This window comes from Manacus candei, unplaced genomic scaffold (assembly GCF_025592945.1).
Source record: "Manacus candei isolate 608988 ecotype Guabito, Panama unplaced genomic scaffold, ASM2559294v1 h1tg000019l, whole genome shotgun sequence".
Lineage (NCBI taxonomy): Eukaryota > Metazoa > Chordata > Aves > Passeriformes > Pipridae > Manacus > Manacus candei.
This window is the reverse complement of record NW_026138067.1, coordinates 6,260,084-6,280,753: the sequence shown is the minus strand read 5'-3', so window position 1 is coordinate 6,280,753 and position 20,670 is coordinate 6,260,084. Positions and strand designations below refer to the sequence as shown.

Here is a 20,670-nt window from a genome sequence, read left to right as displayed (position 1 = left end):
GTGAAGCTCTCTGTGTTTTCTTGGTGCACATCCCAGGGTCTGTGGAACACGTGTCTGTGAACCTCCTTTCTTAGTTCTGCTGGTTGGACTGGCAGGTGGGTAAGCCTGAGGACAGGGGGGTTGGAAATCAGCAGGCTCATGCTGGCTGTGTTGAGGCTGAGGGAGAGGGTATGGTTCCAGGTATGGCCCTGTTTCAGTAAAAGGAGGAAGCTTATTTCTTTGTCATTCAGCTCCATAGGGCTTTTTCTTTAAGTTGGTAACATTAAGGGGTAGTGAGTGGGCCAGTTCACACCTCTGTATATTTGCCCATTTCTACTACCTAACTTGGAAATGTTTGCTCTTTTGAATTGCAGTGAGAGTACATCGAAAACATGAAGGTTCAGAGTGCAATGAGACACCAAATTCGTGTTTATTTGACCCTGAGATAAAGAAATGAAGCACATATCATGAATTTTATAGACATTTCCCATTCCTTGCAAAATACTTCAATTGAAATGATGGTTCTGCTATACAGGACTACATGGATGTGGTTGACAGAGGGTCAGACAGGAATATCTGTGCACGTTTAAGAAGGAAAGCTGGATGTAGTTCAAATTTTGTGTTACATAAAAGAATGAGATAAAGCTGAAGGATTGCACGATGTCTCTTCTTGCATGCTTAGAGCTACAGTAATGTAATAAAACTTGGGATCTTGTGGTTCATACAATGTGAGACTTTTTCTTATTGCCTCCTGAGAGTAGGCACAGAAAGTGTATTTAGGGTCACACAAATGGCCTTTGTACGCTGGCATCTTCAAGTAATTGTGATCCTTAGTTTCTGTGACTAATACTTGCCTTGTAAAAAGCCAAAACTGTAATCCATACAGCAAATTAGTTGTGTGTCTACTTTAACACATTTAAAGTTTTTCCAGGGTTAGTTTATGTGTCTCCAGGATTTAGTTTGATAGCAGGGAAATTACACAGTTATGTGTTTTGAAGCAAACTGTTGTATTCTCTTTGACCAATGTTATATATACTATGGCTCTCTTGAGGTTGTACTGTACTCTGCTGAATTGCAGCTGCCTAAACTGGCTATCAAGTCAAATGCTTATTCAACTCTACAGAAAGGATTAATTTTTTTTGCAGTATTTTGCAGTTGTGGAATCACAGTACTATCCAACACTCATGTTTGTAGTTTCTGAGCGTAGAAGATTGTGTTTATCTTTTTTAACTACTGGGAAGCCCTAGGGCAAGAGGCTGCAGTACCCTGCAGTACTGTGGGAAGTAGGATTCTGGCTGCCAGAAGTGCTCTTGTTTCCAGTGCATATAAAGATGGCAGCAGTCTTTACTGTCTTTATGTTGCAATTACTGTATTAAAACTGATTTCACATAAGTTCCCCAGTCTCTGTAACTATCTCCAACACAATCAATGTAATTCAGACTTTCCCAAATGCTTCACAAAGTTCCCACTTTGGGAAATAGAAAAACCTTTCCCCTTCATGTTCAGAATTTTGAACTTTGTCCTCAATGATTTGGAGGAGAGAGGGGGAAGGTGAGGAACAATGAGTTATCATAGGATAGCTGTAAGTCAAAGTTCTGTCTCACTTGATGTTACTATCCTGTTGATCTTAAGTGTTTCTTTAGTACTGATAGCTTTATCACTTATTAACATTACTGCAGTTTAGCCTTTCTTTCTTTTGTGCTTCCTGCCACCTGGGTAGTTCTGTCCATGGGAAACACAAAAGCCATCATATTTGCTTTCTGACTCTGCTGTGGTTCATATAAAGCACTGCCAGTTGATTATGTTTTGGCACGTGGTGGGCTGGGATTTCCTGTTGGTTTATGTATCGTGGGGTTTTTTTTATGGTCCTTTACCTGATAAAACTGTATCATATACAGTTTTTACAAAGTAGTGAGTAGGAATAAGAGTTGATTTTTTTGTTTGTACAATTCCTGATCCAATGCAGCTATAATCATGAGAAAAGCTTAGTTTGAGTTGTTATGAAAAAAATAAAAAGGCAATGCAGTAGTATTTTGAGTGTCATGAGCCAAGTAAAGAAGACCGAATTTTTCACAACTTTATTTTGAAAATTTATTTCCAAGACACTGCATAATGTTTGAAATAAAACAGGTGTACTCATGCTAACATGAGATACAGCACCAGCATTATTTTTGTGAGACAAGAATCACAAGATTGACAGCAGATAACATGGAAGAGAAAGGGGAAAAAAAAGACCTCCTTTCCAAAGAGAGAGAGAGAGGGTTTGGGTCTTAAAAATATGCACCTGTTTGTCTATTGTTTTTTAAATTATATAAACACATATAGACTTCTTCTAGACTTCTTTAAAATATCTATGGGGCTCTCTGAAATTTCCTGTCATCAATGACTCAAAACAATGCAGTAACTGTAGCAGAGTTTTCTCAAAGTGTACATAGGGAGAGAAAATAAGTTTCACTAAATTATAAATTTTATTGAATATTTCCCTTCTCATTTGTTTGCTTTGATGAAGCAAATCTATTTGAACAAAAGAACCTGAAAGTATCAAGGCTGTCACACACAGAATTCATGGCTGAGTGTAGCCATGCAGGTATGTGTGTACACATGTTCAAAGCAGGAGTATGCTTTAGCAATTTTATGATCTGCTTCTTATTTAAAGAAGTTATTAATCTGAGTAAAATCGATTTCAAATCTTGCAGGCACTCTGTCTTCTTTTAATGTCTGTCTTTTTTGACTAACAGCAATTCGCAGTGCATTTTGAGGAATGCAATACATTATGACCAGCAAGTTATAGCAAGTTCGTCTCTTATTCTTCCTAAGTCCTGAGGATATTTAATAAACAGCATAGTTTAGGCAAGTCTAGAAAATTTGTGTAACTGATTAATAGCCTTTACTATCATAGCAATTGAAAATTTCAAACTGGCAAATAACAGTAGGCCAAAAACTGTGACAATTCAATGTCTTTTTGGTAGTGAGAATGGAAGCATCTACACATTTTGACTCCCTTGAAACTCAGTGATATCTCCACTTCTGTCTGCTATAACTTGATCAAGTAATTAATAATAAATAATGAAATTATTTAGCACAAGGTTGTTTGTGTGAGATTAACAAAAAGCACTGTTTTACAGATGTTGAAGGGACAGACAAAAAAAGTGCATTGCTCTCCCCTCCTTTGGCAGTGCTTTTCAGTGTGTTATTCCAGTCCTTGTGAATGATGGTGTGCCAAGTTTACCCTATGCAAGGTTACTTTTACACCTTAGTTCAGTAGAGCATAAATAAGGGACTCAGACTATGTCTTGCATAACTGGAAGTTAGCTGGGCAGTCACCATGACATTTTCTGTAAGTTCAGTTTCGGTGTCAGGAGGTGCATAGGGTCTAAAAACTCCAGCTGCCAGACGTTGCATAAACAAGTCTGCATAAGTCTTTGCAAGGTCTGTGGTTTCTGTGAACTTTTTTTGTGCATTAAAGAAAACAAGCTTTCTTGGGAACTCTACAGTGCTTTTTAATTCTATCAGAAAGAAAGCAAAACACATTAAAGAGTATAAAAAGTTGTCAAAATCAAAGTTTTATTTCTAGTAATAAGTGGTAAGAAGGAAAGAAGACACAGTTTTATCTTTCAAATGGGAATATTTTTCCTAGATGCAATAAACATACAGTGCTTTTATGATTTTTATATTTGATGTATGTGCAAAATGTGCTGTAAATATACTGTTGATTCACTGCCTTTCCCAGTAAACTGCTTGCATTCAATTCAGTTATGTCACTACAGTGAATGCAGCTGAGATGGGTTGCAGTTAATTCTAATTTATTGTTGTTACCTTCATAAAGGTGGAGTTGAAGCTCAGCAGGTATATTCTGTTGACTCCAGTATTGCCTGGTTTGCTCAGGCCAATGTTCCAGAAAGACTATAGCAGATCTGGAAATTATGGTTTGATTTCTCAATCCCCTGCTTTAATCAGAAGTATGAAACTCCTTCCCTGATCCCTGTCTGGACTGTAACATCTTGGCCCTTCTGCTGAATAAAGACTTAAATAGATTTTGTAACTTTATTTTATTAATCCAATGAGCTTCCTGCATTTTGAAACCAGTCTCTGGACTTATCTTAGGCATTTTTTTTTTTCTTCTCTGTTTCTTTCTAACATGACTACTGTTTTTGTCTTCTGTTTTGAGTCATTGGTCACATGAGATGTAGTTTCAATAATAAAGGTGCAGCAATGGAGCAATGTTTTTCTTCTTTTCAAAAACCCTCGTGATTCTCCCTCAACTATCAAGTACTCCTACACTACTTCAGTCTTTTTTGGAAAAAAAGTCAGTTGTAAGTCTGAGTCATACTGTCATCAGGAACTAGAAGCTTGGATGTTTTGAGGGTTCCTAGTGGGGATTCATGGGGTAAGAGCAGATAATATTTTCATTTCTACAGGCTTATAATAGATTCATGATGGTTGCAGTTATTTATTAATAATGATTTTGTTTTTTCTGTTAGCACTTTTTCAAGATGGTATGGAATCAAATCACTGGATAGGATAACCAGCAGTATTATGTTTTAAAAATATATGACCTGAAGCTCTGCTGTTACCATCTAACTTGTGATAGAGGCATGAAATCTTCTGGTTGTTTGTAGATGTTAGGGGGTTTGATTTTATTTTTTTAATATAATATACCAGCTCTGTGTAGACTGTTGTGAAATGACATTTGTTCCTATAACTATAAGGAATTAAGATTAATTTAAACTTGCATGGAGCAAAATCAGAACCAGTTTTTTAACTCAACAGTGATTTAAAGAAACTGGTAGGTAAAAGTACAAAGCATGAAGAGTATTAATCAAATCTGCAATGCTCTTCCCCCTACTGTATAAGCACGGTGCAGCCCACACATGGAAATTTTCCCCTAGTCTGGCACTTCTGAAATGTGACGTAGTTTGAAATTCCGAAATGGAATTTCAGAAGAAAAGAATAGTTACTGCAGCTGAACCCTGTACAAATGCTTGGAACAGTCTTTTGTTAAATGTATTGAGTTTTAATATTTTAAACACAGCTGTTTAAAATAACTAGAAACTTAGGGTTTTTCAAGTTATATAGCAGTGGAAGTTTCCAGATAGGAGGGCAAATTGTTAGGTTTGAATTAATGATAGAGTCTAATCAGTTAAGAATGGGCACCTAAGCCTTATTAAGGACATAGCACATTTAAGGATGGATAGGCAGCATAGTCTCTGTGGCTTCCCCCACTAGTTTCTGATCTACTTATTTTTCTTCTCGTTTCCCTTAATCTTTTTTTTTAATTTTAGTTACTTGAGATTTTGCTGTAATTTAGGAGACTGTATTTACTGTTTGAACTGTCGAATTTGGTTTAGTAATCTGGGTTTTTCTACTCTGTCTATTCTGAAATGCTCTATTAGATTACCACCTGAGAACATGTACAACTTGCAGGCAATGGTCAGTAAGGTAACCTCCTTTGTACCTGGCTAGGCAGAAGTGTAGGATTTGACATGAATAGAACTACTTATGTGCTTAAATTCAGGCATCTTGTTGAAGCTGAACCAGTGTCTCTGCTCGATTTCCAATTTCCACTGCTTGCTGCCAAGTATATTAGAACTGTCTATAAATAGTTTGAGGAATTTTTGATTGAGAATAAAAACTAATGTCAGGTTCTTTCCTGTCCCTGCCCTTTAAAACTACAACTGAGGAGCTTTAATTGTTTTTACTTTCACACAAAAATCCTTTTCTGAAGTCAAATTAGTTTAGTTATTACTTTAAAATTGTGTATTTTAATGACAGCATTCTCCAGGGACAAGGAAGAGTGGTCAGTGACCGGGAAGCCACAGCTACAGAGTAGGAATGTGACTCAGTTGTAGACTGCAGCATCTTCCAAATGTTTGCTTGATGTGTCCGGATGGTGCTGTGGGCTCTGTTTCAATAGTTCAGTATCATCTGGCTGGCAGCATCTGTGCCAAATTTGCATCATGCTAACATCTCAGGTGATGGGGAATTTTGGAAATTTTCTTTTGTGTGTTGTGACAGCGTTCACCATTGGTGTAGTATTATTGAGTAACATGTGCAGTGCTTAATAAATCCAGAATGAGAGCCGGTCTTGCTCACACTGAGTGACTGCGGAGGCTGAGCTTACGCCTGAGGTTGAGGTGGAGCCTCCCTTGAAGCACTGGAGCTGTGGGGAGCAGAGAGCATGCTTGGGGTGTCTGCATTGGCACGTCCAACAGCCTGGCAGGAGCAGATTTGTGGTGCAAAACAAGTTACCCTGAAGATGTATGTTTGTGCTGTGTGTGTTTCTAAGGGTTTTCCTTGGACTAGCTCTCATGTGGCCCAAAAAACTGAGTACCCGTTACAAGTAGGAGCATATCATCTAAAAGAAATCCAGTTTGATGGTTTCAAGGCCATGGTGTAATGTGAACCAAAGCACAGGAAGTGGAGAGCATCAGGAGATTCAGAAAGCAAATGACTAACGTGGACAAGTCCTAAGTTAACACCATAAAGTTATCAGGAGTACAGGATGTATTATGTTTTGTTAGAGAAGCTAATAGATCTGTAATGACCTGATCACTGAATATTCAAATTCAAAGCATTCACTGATGGAGTGAACTTAGATTTTTTTAGAGTATGCATTTTAATAGTCAATTTTTGAAGAAAGAATGCAGACTTTTTTAGTGTGGGGGTAATGTTACAATACTAAACAATGTAAGAGTAGTAGGATATTTTTCTTTGGGGATTTTTAATTCAGTGTTACCAGGATTATAAAATCATAGAATGGTTTGCATTGGAAAGGACCTGAAAAATCATATAATTCCAACCCCCCTGACATGGGCAGGGAACCTTCCACTAGACTAAGTTGTTCCAAGCCCCATCCAACCTGACCTCGAACATTTCCAGGGATGGGGCATCCACAACTTCTCTATGAAGCTTGTTCCTCACAGTAAAGAGTTTCCTCCTAATATCCAAACTAAACCTGCTCTCTTGGTTTTAAGCTATTACCCCTTGTCCTATCACTCCAGGCCTTTGTCTAAAGTCCCTCTCCAGCTCTCTTATCTAAGCCCCTTTAGGCACTGAAAGGCTGCAATAAGGTCACACCAGACCTTTCCCTTCTCTAGGCTGAATAACCCCAGCTCTCTCAGCCTTTCCTCATAGGGCAGGTGTTTCAGCCTTCTGATCATCTTTGTGGCCCTATTTCTATTTTTAATAATGTGAAAGTGTGTTGTTCATTCAAGTAGTGATTAACTTTGAGTTTAGGCTCTATACAGTGCATGTAGATTTGGAAGTTTCATGACTGTTTTATTCACCAAGACTGAATAAAGACCTGTTTTTCAAAAATGTCATACAGCTGCATGTCATTTAAAGTCCCTACGTGAGGAGGAAAGGACTCTATAAGAACGAGAGAGTGATTTAAAGAAAACAGTGCTGAACAACATGTTTTAAGTATACAGTGCAGACTTTTAGCAGTATGATACCCATTATTTTATACCCAAGAAATAATTGTCTAAGCACAAAATGGTAGGTACTGGTTGTCCTAAAAGGTAAAAATAAAAATCTAAAACCTACATAAAATGATTCCATTGCAGAATTGATTCTCTAGTTCTTGTCTTAGTTTACTAAATAAAGCTACGTCACAGTTGGCCCAAAATAAAAATGGTACCACATAAAATAACAGCATTGGGTATTGTAAACAAGTTCTGTGCTTTATCTGCCTTTACAGTTAAATTTTGTGGTTATTACTTACTTTTGTATCATTAAACATTTAAATAAGCCACTATTTCAGTATAGTTTCATCTATTAGTCATTTTTATTCTTTTCTTAATTAAAGAAATTAATGATGCCATTGTAGTATTGGAGTATACAACACTTTCTCATTTCCTCTGAACACTTGCTTTCACTGTTTGAAATTTTAAATATATTTACTGTATTTTTTTTGTAGCATATGTTCTTCTGTTAGGGATTTGGAATAAATCTTGTCACTATGTTGCTCTGCTTGCCTTTAGTAGAGAGTTCTGATTGATGTCTGCACAGCAGTAAGGCTTTCTCTCAATGTTTCTGTGTATTGTATGTGTTAAAAGAAATGGTTATTTAATCCATCTATTATGTAAATGAGAATTTGTATCTTGCTGTGCAATGTAATGATGATTTACAAGTGAGCACCTGAAATTCCTATGACTCCAGTACCTAACTCTAAGGAAATAAGGGGGGAAAAAAAAAAGCTGCACTTAACTAGTAAGGTCAAACTGTTGATTTAAAAATAAATAATACAAAATTTGTCAATAACTCTTGGGAAGATTCTGCAGCTAAACTGGAGATTATTGATCAGTTAATGCCTAAAAGTCAGTACTGTCCCTTCTCATGGTGCTTTTTAAATTGTCTTTTGTGCAAATTATGTGTGACCTTTTGTCAAGGAAGTAGCAGTAGTTGCGTGTTGGACAAAAACTTGTGGTCAAGGTGCAATACACTATATAAAAAAAGACAGGAAAATATGAGATTCCTGTGAATTGTGAATTTTACCCCAAGAACTTGATCTAAATATGTATTGGTGCATAAACTAAGTTTATTTTGTGCATATCTCTAATTGAGGGGATGTAGTGATTGCAAACTAAACCATCAGAAGGCAGAAAATAATAAAATGATGGTACTTGTAAAGGCTGTGACTGGTTTCTGTAGAAATCTGGGAATGATATTGCTGCTTTTCCTTTTTACTGGATTTAGAGATGTAGCAAATAATTACCTGGCTTCAGTGGACTGTGTGCAGCTCTGCTGCACCTTAATTTGAAGCATTCCCTGTAGCAATAATTCTCTTTATTTCACAGGCTGTTCTGGGAAGGTAAGTTTCAAATGATTAGACTGCGGTTGGTTTGGTTTTTTTCTCCACTGTTTGCTCCACTTTCAGTTCCTTTTCTCTTGTAATTTGAAGTGCACCTGCAGCTCTTCCTGTCTTCTGAGGAGGGCAAAATCTGAATTTCTGTCATACGGTTTAGCAGTGGTTGGAGAACACGTTGCACAGATGGAAAAGAAAATACAGGAGAAACCATATTCTCTGAGAGTCTTCTAGGTTATAAATGAGGAAAAAACAAGTCTAGTCCCTTTTGTAACCTCATGTTCATCTGAGATTACAGAAAGTGGTTTTTCTCAGTCGCATACTCTCAGTATACTGCTCCTTCTGCAGAACAGGAGAGCTTGGCTGCAGTGTGGCCATGTACCTATGGATGTGTAGCTGTGCAGTTGTTACAGCATTAAATTCCTACAGCTAATGCATTTAATTCTAAATGTACAGTAGTTTAACAAATATAAGTGTTTTCAGGAGATGAAGTTGTAATTGATGAGCCAAAAAATCTGACGAGGCTCCTACCTAATTTTTTTAGCTCATTAACTGCATGTGACCTACATGTAAATTCAATACAGTATTTTTGGTTACACACCGAATAAACGTTTTTGCCATAGAATGGTTTGTGTGGGGGGGAACCTTTAAAGATCATTTAGTTTATCTGAAGGACGGTGGTAGTACTTGTTTTTCTGTTGGTCTTCTGCATGCCCTGCTCTGAGCTGCATGTAACATCACAACTATGAATTGAAGGTAGGTATGATGGGTGGGCAGTAGCCCGCTTTTCTCCCACAGACCGGTTCAGTGTGACAAAGTGGCATCTTCAGGGGGAGCTTGTTTCTGCACAGCTGTGCTTAGGTGTTTGCCGGAAGTGGGCTGGGACTGTGACAAAATGTGGTAACAAAAGAAGTCATTCCCAAAAAGCCTGGAATGTTGCAGAGGCATCATGCATCTTTCCAGCTACCATTTCTGTAGATGAAGAAGGATATTGTTATTTTTGAACTAGGCCATCACTTTTTAGTAAGGGAATATGGAAGTCAGCACCAAATTGTTCATGAAAGCATATAGTTAACCTTTTTTTGGTGTCATCATCCACATTTGGTCATTTAGGAGCAAAATTTGGTGAAGATTATTACAAAGTAACTTCAGCTAACAAGAGGCAGAGTAAACAAGTTAAGTTTACCCTTCATAAGGTACAGAGTGCAAAGGAATTTTGGGAGTAGGATGAAGAAAGGAAGTTTGGTCATGGAATACATTGTCTAAAGTAAAGCAAGTTGAACACGTACCGCGATAAAGGGTGTTTAGAAACACATTATATACAGGAAGTGTTGTTGATCTCTTGTCCCTGATAATTGTGGTGCAAGAAAAATATCCTGTCCAGTCTGCTTATGTAGCATTCATTATGCACCACAGTACCTTTTAACTCAAGGTAGTGTCGAAAAAGCTCTCTCTTCACAGCCATTCAGTTACAGCAGTTCTTCAATTTATACAGTTCTGTTTATAGGGGGATTGTAATTTAGCTGTTAAAGATAATGGCAGAGGCTTAATCTTGATAAAGAAGAATTTAGCTTCAGTGGAGATAGGTGTGCATGTTGGTTTGTTTTGTTTTATTTTTTTGTGGACAGTAACTACTTGGTGCAACAGCAGAAATAAAGGTAACTTAAATTGGCCTTTACCACTGTGAATTTTTTCTTTTAATTTTTCATTTTAACACTTAAGTTAATTTTTCTGTAAAACACAATCTGGATTTAGCTTAGTCCCAAGATATATGATGTTTTGTCAAACCACAGTTATAAAATTTGATTTTACAATCACAGTGGACAAAGTTGCATGTACCACATTTTCGTGTGTACTTTTGCAATATTCATCACTTCACTGTACTAAATTAGTATTACTAATTTTAGTCAAGTCAAAATCGAAATGAGGCTTCATTTGAGAGTTATTATTTGCTATCTCAGATATCAGTATTTAGGTAAACTTGTTCTTTGTCTGAAGCATTCAAGTTCATATATGTATCTGGAGTGCAGAATTTGCCTTTCTTAATCTGAATATTTTGACTAAGAGGGACACTTCATTATGGGAGCCTGGGGGTCTGTTTGCCTTTTTGAAAACTGCATGAATTTGAGTAAAGCTCAAAGGAGAAGCTTGTGTCAGGACTGTAGGCATAGTTTGGTGCTCCAAAGTTATATGCAGATAATCCTTTGAGTCTGATACTCATTACATTTTTGAGAGAGCTGTGGTGTTATAGGCTGTGGGGAAGGACAGATGTAGGGGATCACATCCTAAAATGAAGGCAACTGCATTATAGTAGCCTCTACACTGCGGCTGAGCATCACTGCTGCTGACTGGGTTTCAAATACATAGAACCTGGTGGCCGCTTTTTCCAAATATGTCATGTTTTCTAGGTGTTTTACTCTGCTGTTTGTTTGGAGTGTTTGCTGGTGCCACATTTTTCGTTGTGACCAGCCCCACTCCCCTGGCCTGTGTTTAATTTCCTGCCTGTGACGAAACTCAGAAGTAGTTACTGAGTCAAATACCTTCCAAGGCTATGGGTTTTACCTTCTGTGTAATTCTACTTGCCTCCGCAGACTCTGTGTAGGACTTTGGACGAGGTTGCTGGGAATTGATGATGTGAGGGTGTCTCGCTTTTCAGGGTGGGGTGTGGGGAATTTACCATTGTTTCATATAGACTTGCAGAGGAGAAATGCCCCAACTGCTGTAAAACCTGAAGGCAAACCTAGTGTTGTCTTGTTTTCTTCTGTAGTCAACCAGTTGTGAGGCATGAATCAAAAGGAATTAATTCAAGTGTCTGTGGAACTACTTGTCTGTTTCTGCCTGATCGTAAGGTGAGGTGGCATTGCAACCCAGGGGATTTGAGTGGAATAGAAAAAACTGGTGAAGGTCAAAAGGACTAGCTTTGTACTGTGAAGGTAAAATAAAATTTTACAGATGCATCTGTCAGAATCAACGAACAACTTTGACCATAACCATTCTTTGACCATTTGAGAGATTGTTAAAGTTATCAAAGACAGAAAGGCAGAAATTGGAAGGTCATTCTATGCTGTAAAACACTCTATCAAGAGTCTTAACTCTTTTAGTAACCAGTTGGCTGGGTTTTTTTATATTGCAGTCAGGGAACCTTTAGGGGTATTACTATGAGTGGTGGCAACAAACTCATGTGCACATCAATAGAAATCCATTAAAAGTACTTTCCATGCTTTTGTTTAATCGAAAGATTACCAGTAGTTTAATATATCTTGTATTCTATTTGGGAAACATTCTTTGGGGTTTTTTTTGTTCTTTAGAAAAAGCATATTAAGTACTTGTTTTTATCTTGAGCTTTTCCATTTGAATTTAACTTACATGCCGTTGCTGACCATATCTTAAGCTGCAGGGCTAAAGTTGACAAACATTTCTTGGTTTAATACAACTTAAAATAAGTGGCCTATTTCTGCTAAATATTTATAAAAGGATGTGAAGAAGATGGGTGTAGTCCTGGCTACACAAGTGGTCTCTTCTAAGAAGTCAACAGAAAAAAAGGAATGAATATGTTGGTTTTAGAAAAACAATCTTGATTTCTCACAGGCTGAATGAAAGGCAGGAGCTTCTCTGTGTGTCTTCCAGCACTGTGTTGAAATGGAAATCAATAGCAAATATTTCTTTAAACATTGTTGGTGACCTAAGAAATTTTTTTTACATACTCATCCTCTGCTGTGTTAAATAGACTAACAGGAATTTCAAAGATAATTATGTTCCCATATCTTAATGGAAATTACTGATCTGTTATCTGATATATTGATATTCTAGTAGTCTCACTTTATATGTGACATAATTGTAGAGATCATATAAGGATCATTGCCTAAAAAATTCCTAAAGGTGTCTGTCAGCAGTTAGTAACACTGAAATGGCATCTGAACACACTCTGTTTCAGTGACAGTTTCCAATAAAAAAAGGAAGTAATAATCTGACAGATTTCTCAGATTAATTTTTCATGTAATGGAAGATTATTGGGAAGGAAAGAATTTTGAAAAAAACCCCACCTTATTTTGATACTATAGTATTGGATCTGAAATCAGGCTTCATCATGACATGTTAGTGCTGCTTCTGACTAATCACTGAAGTTAGGTTGACGATAAATGTGACATCACTTTATCTCAAGAGATTAATTGCTAGATTGTAAGGCATATTTAGATGGAAAATAATCAAGTGCTCTATCTTTGATTATTGGCTTAAGTTTTCTTAACCCACTAATTCTGGGTCAGTGTGTACCAGATTTAGATGTGAGTTCCCTTTTTAGTATGCTTCTCATTATTACTGATTTATAGTTTCTCTCTCTCTCTCTCTCCTTTGCTTTGATTTCCATCACTTCATTGTTATGTCAGTATTTTTCATGTTTTCTTTCTATATTTTTATCAGAACTAATTTCATTAGTATTCTGAGGTTTTTGTTTTCCTGGTTGTTATGCATAGGGAGCTTGTCAGGAATTCAGATTCTGGGAGCATCAGTGGAGTGCCCAGGTATTGACTGTCTTCAGCATAGTTACTTGAGGTTTTGGGTTTTTTTTCATATTTCTAAATGTTTGTGAGTTCCTTCTTTTTTGTCATGCTGTTAATTTTCAGTGTTCGACAACAACTATAGATATACTTAAACATACAAGTACCTCTTTTTGCAAATAAAAAAAAGGTTAATAATCCCTAATGTATTTGAAAGATGAAATATCAGTAAGCTATTTTTAGGTTAAAACAAAAGGTCTTGAAATCTGTTAATGTTTTTTTATGCTGATGGAAATAATAGAAAACAATCAGAAATGTGCTTCTATGGAATCAGTTACAATTAAAATCACTTTGCAGCAAAGATGCTTATTTTGTAAATTGGGAGCTGAGTTTACTGTAGGCACAAAATCAGAGTGGCAGCACTCCTTGGCATGTCAGTGATATGCAAAATGGAGGGATTATTTGGAGAACAGGCTTTTAAAACTTAGAAGTATATTTTACTTAGAAAATAATTTAATTGGAAAATAGTTACTCACTTATACAGTATTTGAAATAGTTCTTGTTTTAAAATACTTCAGGCTTTTGAACATTGAGGAGAGTTGTTACAGTGTAGATTTTTTTTTTTTAAAAAATTGAGACAAAGCAACCTGATAAGTAAATATCTGCAGTGAAATTTGTACCTTGAAAAAGGGGTGGGAAACATGTCACTTTCAGGAGCCAAGGAATTTAGTTTTTTAAAAAATAAATAAATTGCACTTACTGTATTTCTACAAATTCTGATCATCAGGTTTTTAACTGTATGGTGTCTTTAAGAAATAAAAAATTATGTCTTTGTGCATTTGGTGTCAACCCTGGGAGCAATTTCTGGAACATTTTATTTTTAACCACTGCAGTGGAGGAGCACTGAGCTGTGGTTGCTTAGGTGTATTATGTTCTAGGTCAACTCGTAACAGTCTTTAAATTGGTATAAAAGGAATTTGTGTTTTCTTTGTGTACTTAAGGTTTTTGTCACCCAGACATACCACACTTACATTGCAATGCTGGTGCAACAACTGATTTCACGTGCATGAAAATCTGTGTGACATGGCAAATCTTCAGTATTACAAAACTTTGAGGGATTAAGAGTTGTGGTTTTAAGATTTGCTTAGTGATGTATTTTATATTTTAGATTCACTGCCTATATTCAAAGGAGGAGCTTATTTATCAAAGTGACTCCTCCTGAAATGCCTGAAAGATTTTATTAAAAATTTATTGTAAAGGTTAAAAGAAAGGGTGGTGAATAAAGGAGAGGAGAAATCTGTTCAGTGGGAGAAATGTGCACAAATACAACTTGATCTGTCCCATGTACCAGGGCTACCACCTATCAGCAAAGGTATTTGCTTTAGCAGGCTGCTTTTACTCTGGAGAAGTACAAAGTATTGGATTCGGAGGGGTAACTTTTCTGTCTGTAACTCTTGATGACCACGTGGGTCTTGTTGCTCATCTTCGCAAGTGTCCGTAGTTTTACTGAACGCTCACGGGAGTTAACTGGTGAAGGTCACTAGTTCCCTGCTATGTTTGAACCCTCTTTCTGGATAAAGGGTATAGACTGCAATTCATTGTGAAATAGATGGTTGTAGTCCCCTGGATGTCTGGATTTGCGTAGCATTAACTTACAAATCTTGATCCAGGAGAAGATGAGGAAGATGCATTGAAATAAATCCTTCATGAAAATATAATAGCATTTGATGCACAATCATACAAGTCTACTATCTAAAATGCATAGTTTTGCAAAACTCTACCACTGTCAAGTCTCTTGTTCCTTAACTTTCTAGTATATTTAATTGTTCCTAGTAAACTAGCAATACTTGAGGTTTCTTTATTGTATAGTAACTTTTCTCTACGTTTTCTCTTTTAAGTTTTATCATAAATTAATGTAAGACCTTTAATGTTTAATATTAATTAAAATAACTTCATTTTTGTTCGTTCTGTTCTGTAAAAAGGTATCTGAAGAATTTCTACAAATTTTATCTTGGAAATTAGCTTATTCATTATGTTTAATTTTAGGAAATGGTGCTCTTGCAGAACATTCTGAAAATGTGCATATTTCAGGAGTGTCAACGGGTAAGTCATTTTTTGTAATGTTTAAATTTCATGCATGACTTAAATAGTAAATATTGAAAGCCACCTGGTATCTTATGAAGAGATATTTGGCTATAAAAATTATTACTGCCTTTTGCAGCATGTAATAAGGAATGAAGCAACTGGAACATGGAAAAATTCTCATAAGATAAAACTGATACCTGCATGCTCATGAACAGATTATGCCTTTCTAAGTGGACTGCTTAATTATTTTTCCATACAAACATTGAACTAAGAGAAAAGTTGGTTTAAGTTGAATTGATATTTTCTTTCCACAGTAAAGTTTTTGTGAAATGAAATTTGCTGAAATGTAATTTTGGACATTGCTACTGTCAAATAATATAAATCCAAGAGTTATGCATTTCACCTGATTAGATTGAAGCAGTAACTGAAACTACTGTACACTTGACTGCACAGTTTCCTTAATACAAGAAAAAAAAAGAATTTTAGAACTCATGAAACTGAGAGACTGAGATGCTGGAAGAATATGTGGTATAAAAGCAGCAGACATTGCTCCAAGGTTGCTGTGTTCTCTTCCAGTCAGTCGGCCTCAGGCCTCTTCCAGGCAGCAGCCACGGTGGGGACTGCTCTGTGTTAGTGATGTGACTGTGTGGCCATTGCACAGTCTTTGTTCTTCAGATGTTGTGCAGCATCAGCCAACTGCTGGGCGTGTTTTATGATACAGACACTCAGGATATGTGCAAATGGGGAGATAAACACTCCTCAGCAGGTAGAAGAATACAAGCCTGATTCTTTCCATTGGAAAGCTGGCACTAATCCCTAGAAATCAAACTGATTTTCACACACCCTTCTTCTAAAATGAGTCAAAATGCAAACTTGTCCTTTTTGAAAACAGCTTGCACATCTCACTGTAGTTATGCTTGCAGTATTGCTTCAAACATTATATTTCTACTTGTGCTCACAGTTAAGTTTTTGGATAAATGTACAGTCAGTGGATGGTCTCTGTTACACCCTACTGCTTTCTATTTCCCTTTCATTGTTTGCCACTCAAACACTGTTAAAAGTCTAATTATAGAAGACCTTTCATATCCTTTCTTGTGCTGCATCATGAAAAATGTTGTTGCTTTTTAACAGTAGTAATGCATCAAGTATCATATATAGTACATTTATGGCACACTGTAAATAATAAATATCAGCATAGCTACTTGCCCCTGCTGGAACAATTGTTGCTGGAATTGGAATGTATGAGATACACAGCCTAAAATCTAGCTATGCAGCTTTCAGGGTATGTTTTAACAACCTCACACCCCTTTGTTTACTGCAACAGTCGTGTCACAGGTCACAATACAGGCAGAAAAGCATCTGCTGGGCAAGAGGTGAATGGAATGTTTGACTCTGCTTCCAGTGCTTTGGCCAGCATGCTTGAATAGGCAGTGCCAAGAAGAGCAGAACACAACGTACTTTCTACGCAAGATAACAACAGCTGGTAGATAGACCTTTAACTACTGAGAGGAAAGATCCATTTAAAAATAAATAAAAAAGAAAATTAAAAAAAAAAAAAGAAAATATATATAAAAGTAGCTCTGATGTTCCTGCGTTCCAAAATAGCTTTCCAGATGGGAAAAAATAAATATCACACTCTAAAGTTTCTGTCTGAATATAAAGTGCAAATTCTTCGCTGGGGAATTTTCAGATAATGGATCTGGGGATGGTCTGTTAACGACAACCCAAAGAAAGCATGTAGCCCGACCCAGTGGCATTTTCCTTACTTCTATTTGTATGTACATCTTAAATGTTAAGTGCATGGCCCAAGTATAAAAGATGGGGATGAATTACATGATTTTTTTAGTTCCTTTTAAATAAATTCGTTGCCCCAAACATATTTTTGAACTTGTAAATGATATGTTTTTCAAGCATACCTGGACAGCTTTATATTTAACAGAACAGTTTCAAGCAGAGTTTCTGTAAAATAGAACCAAAGACATCTGGCCTTTAATCTTTCTAAATCCAACTTTCACTTGGTGTTGAAACCAAGCAAGTGATTTTCTTGGACGGTTGCTACTGAGACAGGATTTAAAATGAAACGATTGTCTCAATGGTAGATTTTCTGTCATGCTGCTGCTGTAAGACTACGTGACATACCTTCCTAAATTAAGTTTTAATAGCACAGACCTCTGTGGTCTTTGGTATTTATGCTTCTGCTGTATATTATATCTTCCAAGTTACAGGTACTCTAATATATGAGCATGCTTTCTCTACCAGCAACAATAGTGAAATGTTGTCTCTTGTGTAGAGAAAAGTGTTTATGCTTTTAAAATCTGAAAAATTCAGAAATATTTTCAGGTCTGCCTTTGAGGTGTGTTGAGCCATAATTGTGCCAACTGCGAAACCAATTCCTCCATCTCCCCAGTCCCCCCTCTCACTCTCAATTTTGAAGAATTTCAGCACTGGTGTAAACAGTTGTTCATTAACAATTGTTTTTATTTATATAGATATATATAAACTATTTCTTTTGGTTGAGTGTGTCTCTGTATTGCTGAGCAAAGGGCTTTAATTTATAATGCTTTTTGGCTTGCCCTGGAGGTAAAGATTCCTATACCTTTTTCCTGTAGTTCTGCAAATAAGACTGTCAGTGGCTCCTGAGAGTTACAATGCAATAATTACCCTCCCTATTCATGGTTTAGACTTTATCACAATATTATTCTCTTTTTACTCTAAGCTGTTTTAAACACCTTCAGATCATTTATCCAGCTGCATTCATGTCCTTACCATGTCCAATATAATGCATACCTTATCATCATGTGGTTCACATTGAAAGCTAATTCTTTTATCTTTTCAACTAATCTTCTGGCATTACTGTGAAGATAAATCCCTAATCTCCCTCTCCCTGCTTTTCTGAAGTGACTTTTTTCCTTGACATGTTGTTCACTCTTACTTACTACAGGTACTTTACTTCTCTAGATCTTGTTATAGAATTTCTGCATAGGTTTCTTAATTATTTGCATGTTATAACTTGCTAATTGAATTTGGTAAAGTTTTCATTGGCTCTCTTCTGTTTACCACTTAACATCCCATAGGTAGTTTATGGTAATGTTCTGTAATGTGGGGTGGTAAACAAATTTTAGGAAGAAGGAAATAAGAAAAACTGTTGTACCTATTTTTAAAAATCTACAGGAAAATCCACATATGCCAGAAAATGATGTGCACAGCTCTTTTGACCATTATTTTGCACTATAGTATGTGAAACATCTTCAGTCCTAATTGCAGTATTGTAACAAACAAATTTGCAAATAGATTGTTAGCAAAATAAAGGTTCTCAAAGGAAAGAGTTTAAAACAGGTAGGAGATGGATGAGCAGAATTGTACTCAAGAATAAAAGGGCATTGAAAGGAATGTAGGCAGAGGCAACACCCATGTAGAAGGTTCTCCCTCCAAATCTTACAGCCACCAGCATGAGACTTGAGAACATCTGAGACACGCATCACTGGGTGTCTTTGCTTTCTACAATAAAACCTTCTCACTTTCACTTCTGCTTCTGCCTTGGTTGCAATCCCATGTCCTTGATGTTGCTCACATTCTGCATGTTTTCAAACACATGAATAAAATGTATCTTAAATTATAGTTCCAAAAAATCTAGGAGAAACATTTTGGTTAGGCAGAGAGACAGGAACTGATTTTAAAGACTCACTATTATCTTTATCAAGTATATTCTCTTTAAAACTGTTCTATTTCAAAAGGTTATCCTTGATTTAAAAAATCTTGCTGAGAAATTATTCTCTCTCAAAATGACGGCACTTTTGAAGTGCGGCTTTTGCACAGTTCATCTTGACCTTTTAACATTTTTTTAAGCAAAGGGGAGATTTCTGTTGTCTCCTGAGTTATAAGTAAGAGATGTTTATTACATTAATATGTACCAAGTATGCAAGTGCATTTAGCATATGTAGCTAACCTGAAGTTAAGGAAGCTCTAATTCCCTTTTCAAGTCCATTCTCTTTTTTTTTAACCTACGCTTTGTCATATGCATATTTTTTTCCTCTCTTCTACAGCATTAGCACTGTGTTGTTCCCCTGTTTTGTGCCTGCGATCATTCTTGCTTCCTCATGCCCTCTGTAGTCTGCTTCTCTCTTCCCATATTGGGTGGTGCTGCAGCTGGTCATATTTTGCCCTCAGCTCTTTAATGTGAGCTTTAGTGGAAACAGAGAAAAAGCCATCTTATTAAAAGAATATAGAAACTATAGGGATATGTCTGGCTCTGCAAACAAAGGATAAAAAAAATCCTGAATTTGAGTAAAACTGGGAATTTTCATGGTTTTCTCAAAGTATCACCTTGGTTATACAGGATTTTAGTGCAGGATTTCTTCCATTCAAACTTGCATTAAAGTTACTGTTTGTGCTGCTGCAGGGATCGGATTGAGCAGATGAGAGTTGTTGGGAGTGCTGTGCCAGCACAGGAACTTGCCCAGCCAGTTGCATTGTAGTTTACAGTTGCTAGCAGTGTTTGGAGGTTCCTATTCAACAGACACATGCTGTACTTACATTTTTAGCATGTTTAAGTTTTTGGGGGTGAGCTCTCTAAAATTGAATGAATATATATTGGATGGATCATTTTCGTGTATTTTAGTGCAAAGTTTCCTTTGTCAGGCAAACTTAAAAGTTTCTTTAGAGGTTCTCAGTAACAAAATCATGTCTGTCAGTTTGTAAATATCTGATATCAGGTGAATGTTGTAGTAGTATAAATTTCACCTGCGGGTAACTTATTTTAAGCTGAGCACTATTTCAGTAGTAACCAAGTAGTATGTGGAAATGTTTGCCGACATTTGCAGACTTGGTACAAAATGTTTTATACCTTCTTCTAGTTTTTTGCATATTTTTGTTCTGAAACAGTTAAAACTGCTATTTTACTTCAACAAGTGAATAACCAGTTTTTCCTTCCTGACCTTCTGTTTCTTGCCTGAACAAATGTAAAGTATCACAAGATCATTTACACAGGAGCTGTGTTCCAAAATATCATGGTCTTAGAGCACCACCTATAGGGTTTGCTCAAAATTTAAAAAGAAAGTGAACGATGCATGTTCAAGTGCAATCTTTCTGTATTTTGTGACTTTTTTGTCCCTAGATATAAGGGCAGGTCTTATGTTCTGTAGTTAATGTTAATACTTTGCAGCATGAATAAAGCTCTAAAAAGAAGCATGTGAAAAACCATTTAAAGCAATGTTCTCTTACAGCTGTACAGGAAAGCAATAAACTTACTGAGTTTATTTTTGCTACTGTATTTAAGCTAACACAGAAAATTCTAACATTTTGCCA

The 20,670-nt window shown here is 36.4% G+C and overlaps 1 protein-coding gene across 2 annotated transcripts in view; it reads left to right on the top strand.

Moving 5' to 3' along the window:
• The window catches only part of LRP12 (LDL receptor related protein 12), a 47,818-nt gene that overhangs the window by 12,781 nt on the left and 14,367 nt on the right, over positions 1-20,670 (top strand). The window contains exon 2 of one of the 2 annotated variants that reach the window (XM_051785171.1): positions 15,328-15,384. The exons of the other annotated variant lie outside the window; for it this stretch is intronic. Coding sequence (XP_051641131.1) covers positions 15,328-15,384 — 57 coding nt within the window. The remainder of the gene's footprint in view (positions 1-15,327; positions 15,385-20,670) is intronic. 2 annotated transcript variants of the gene reach the window in all.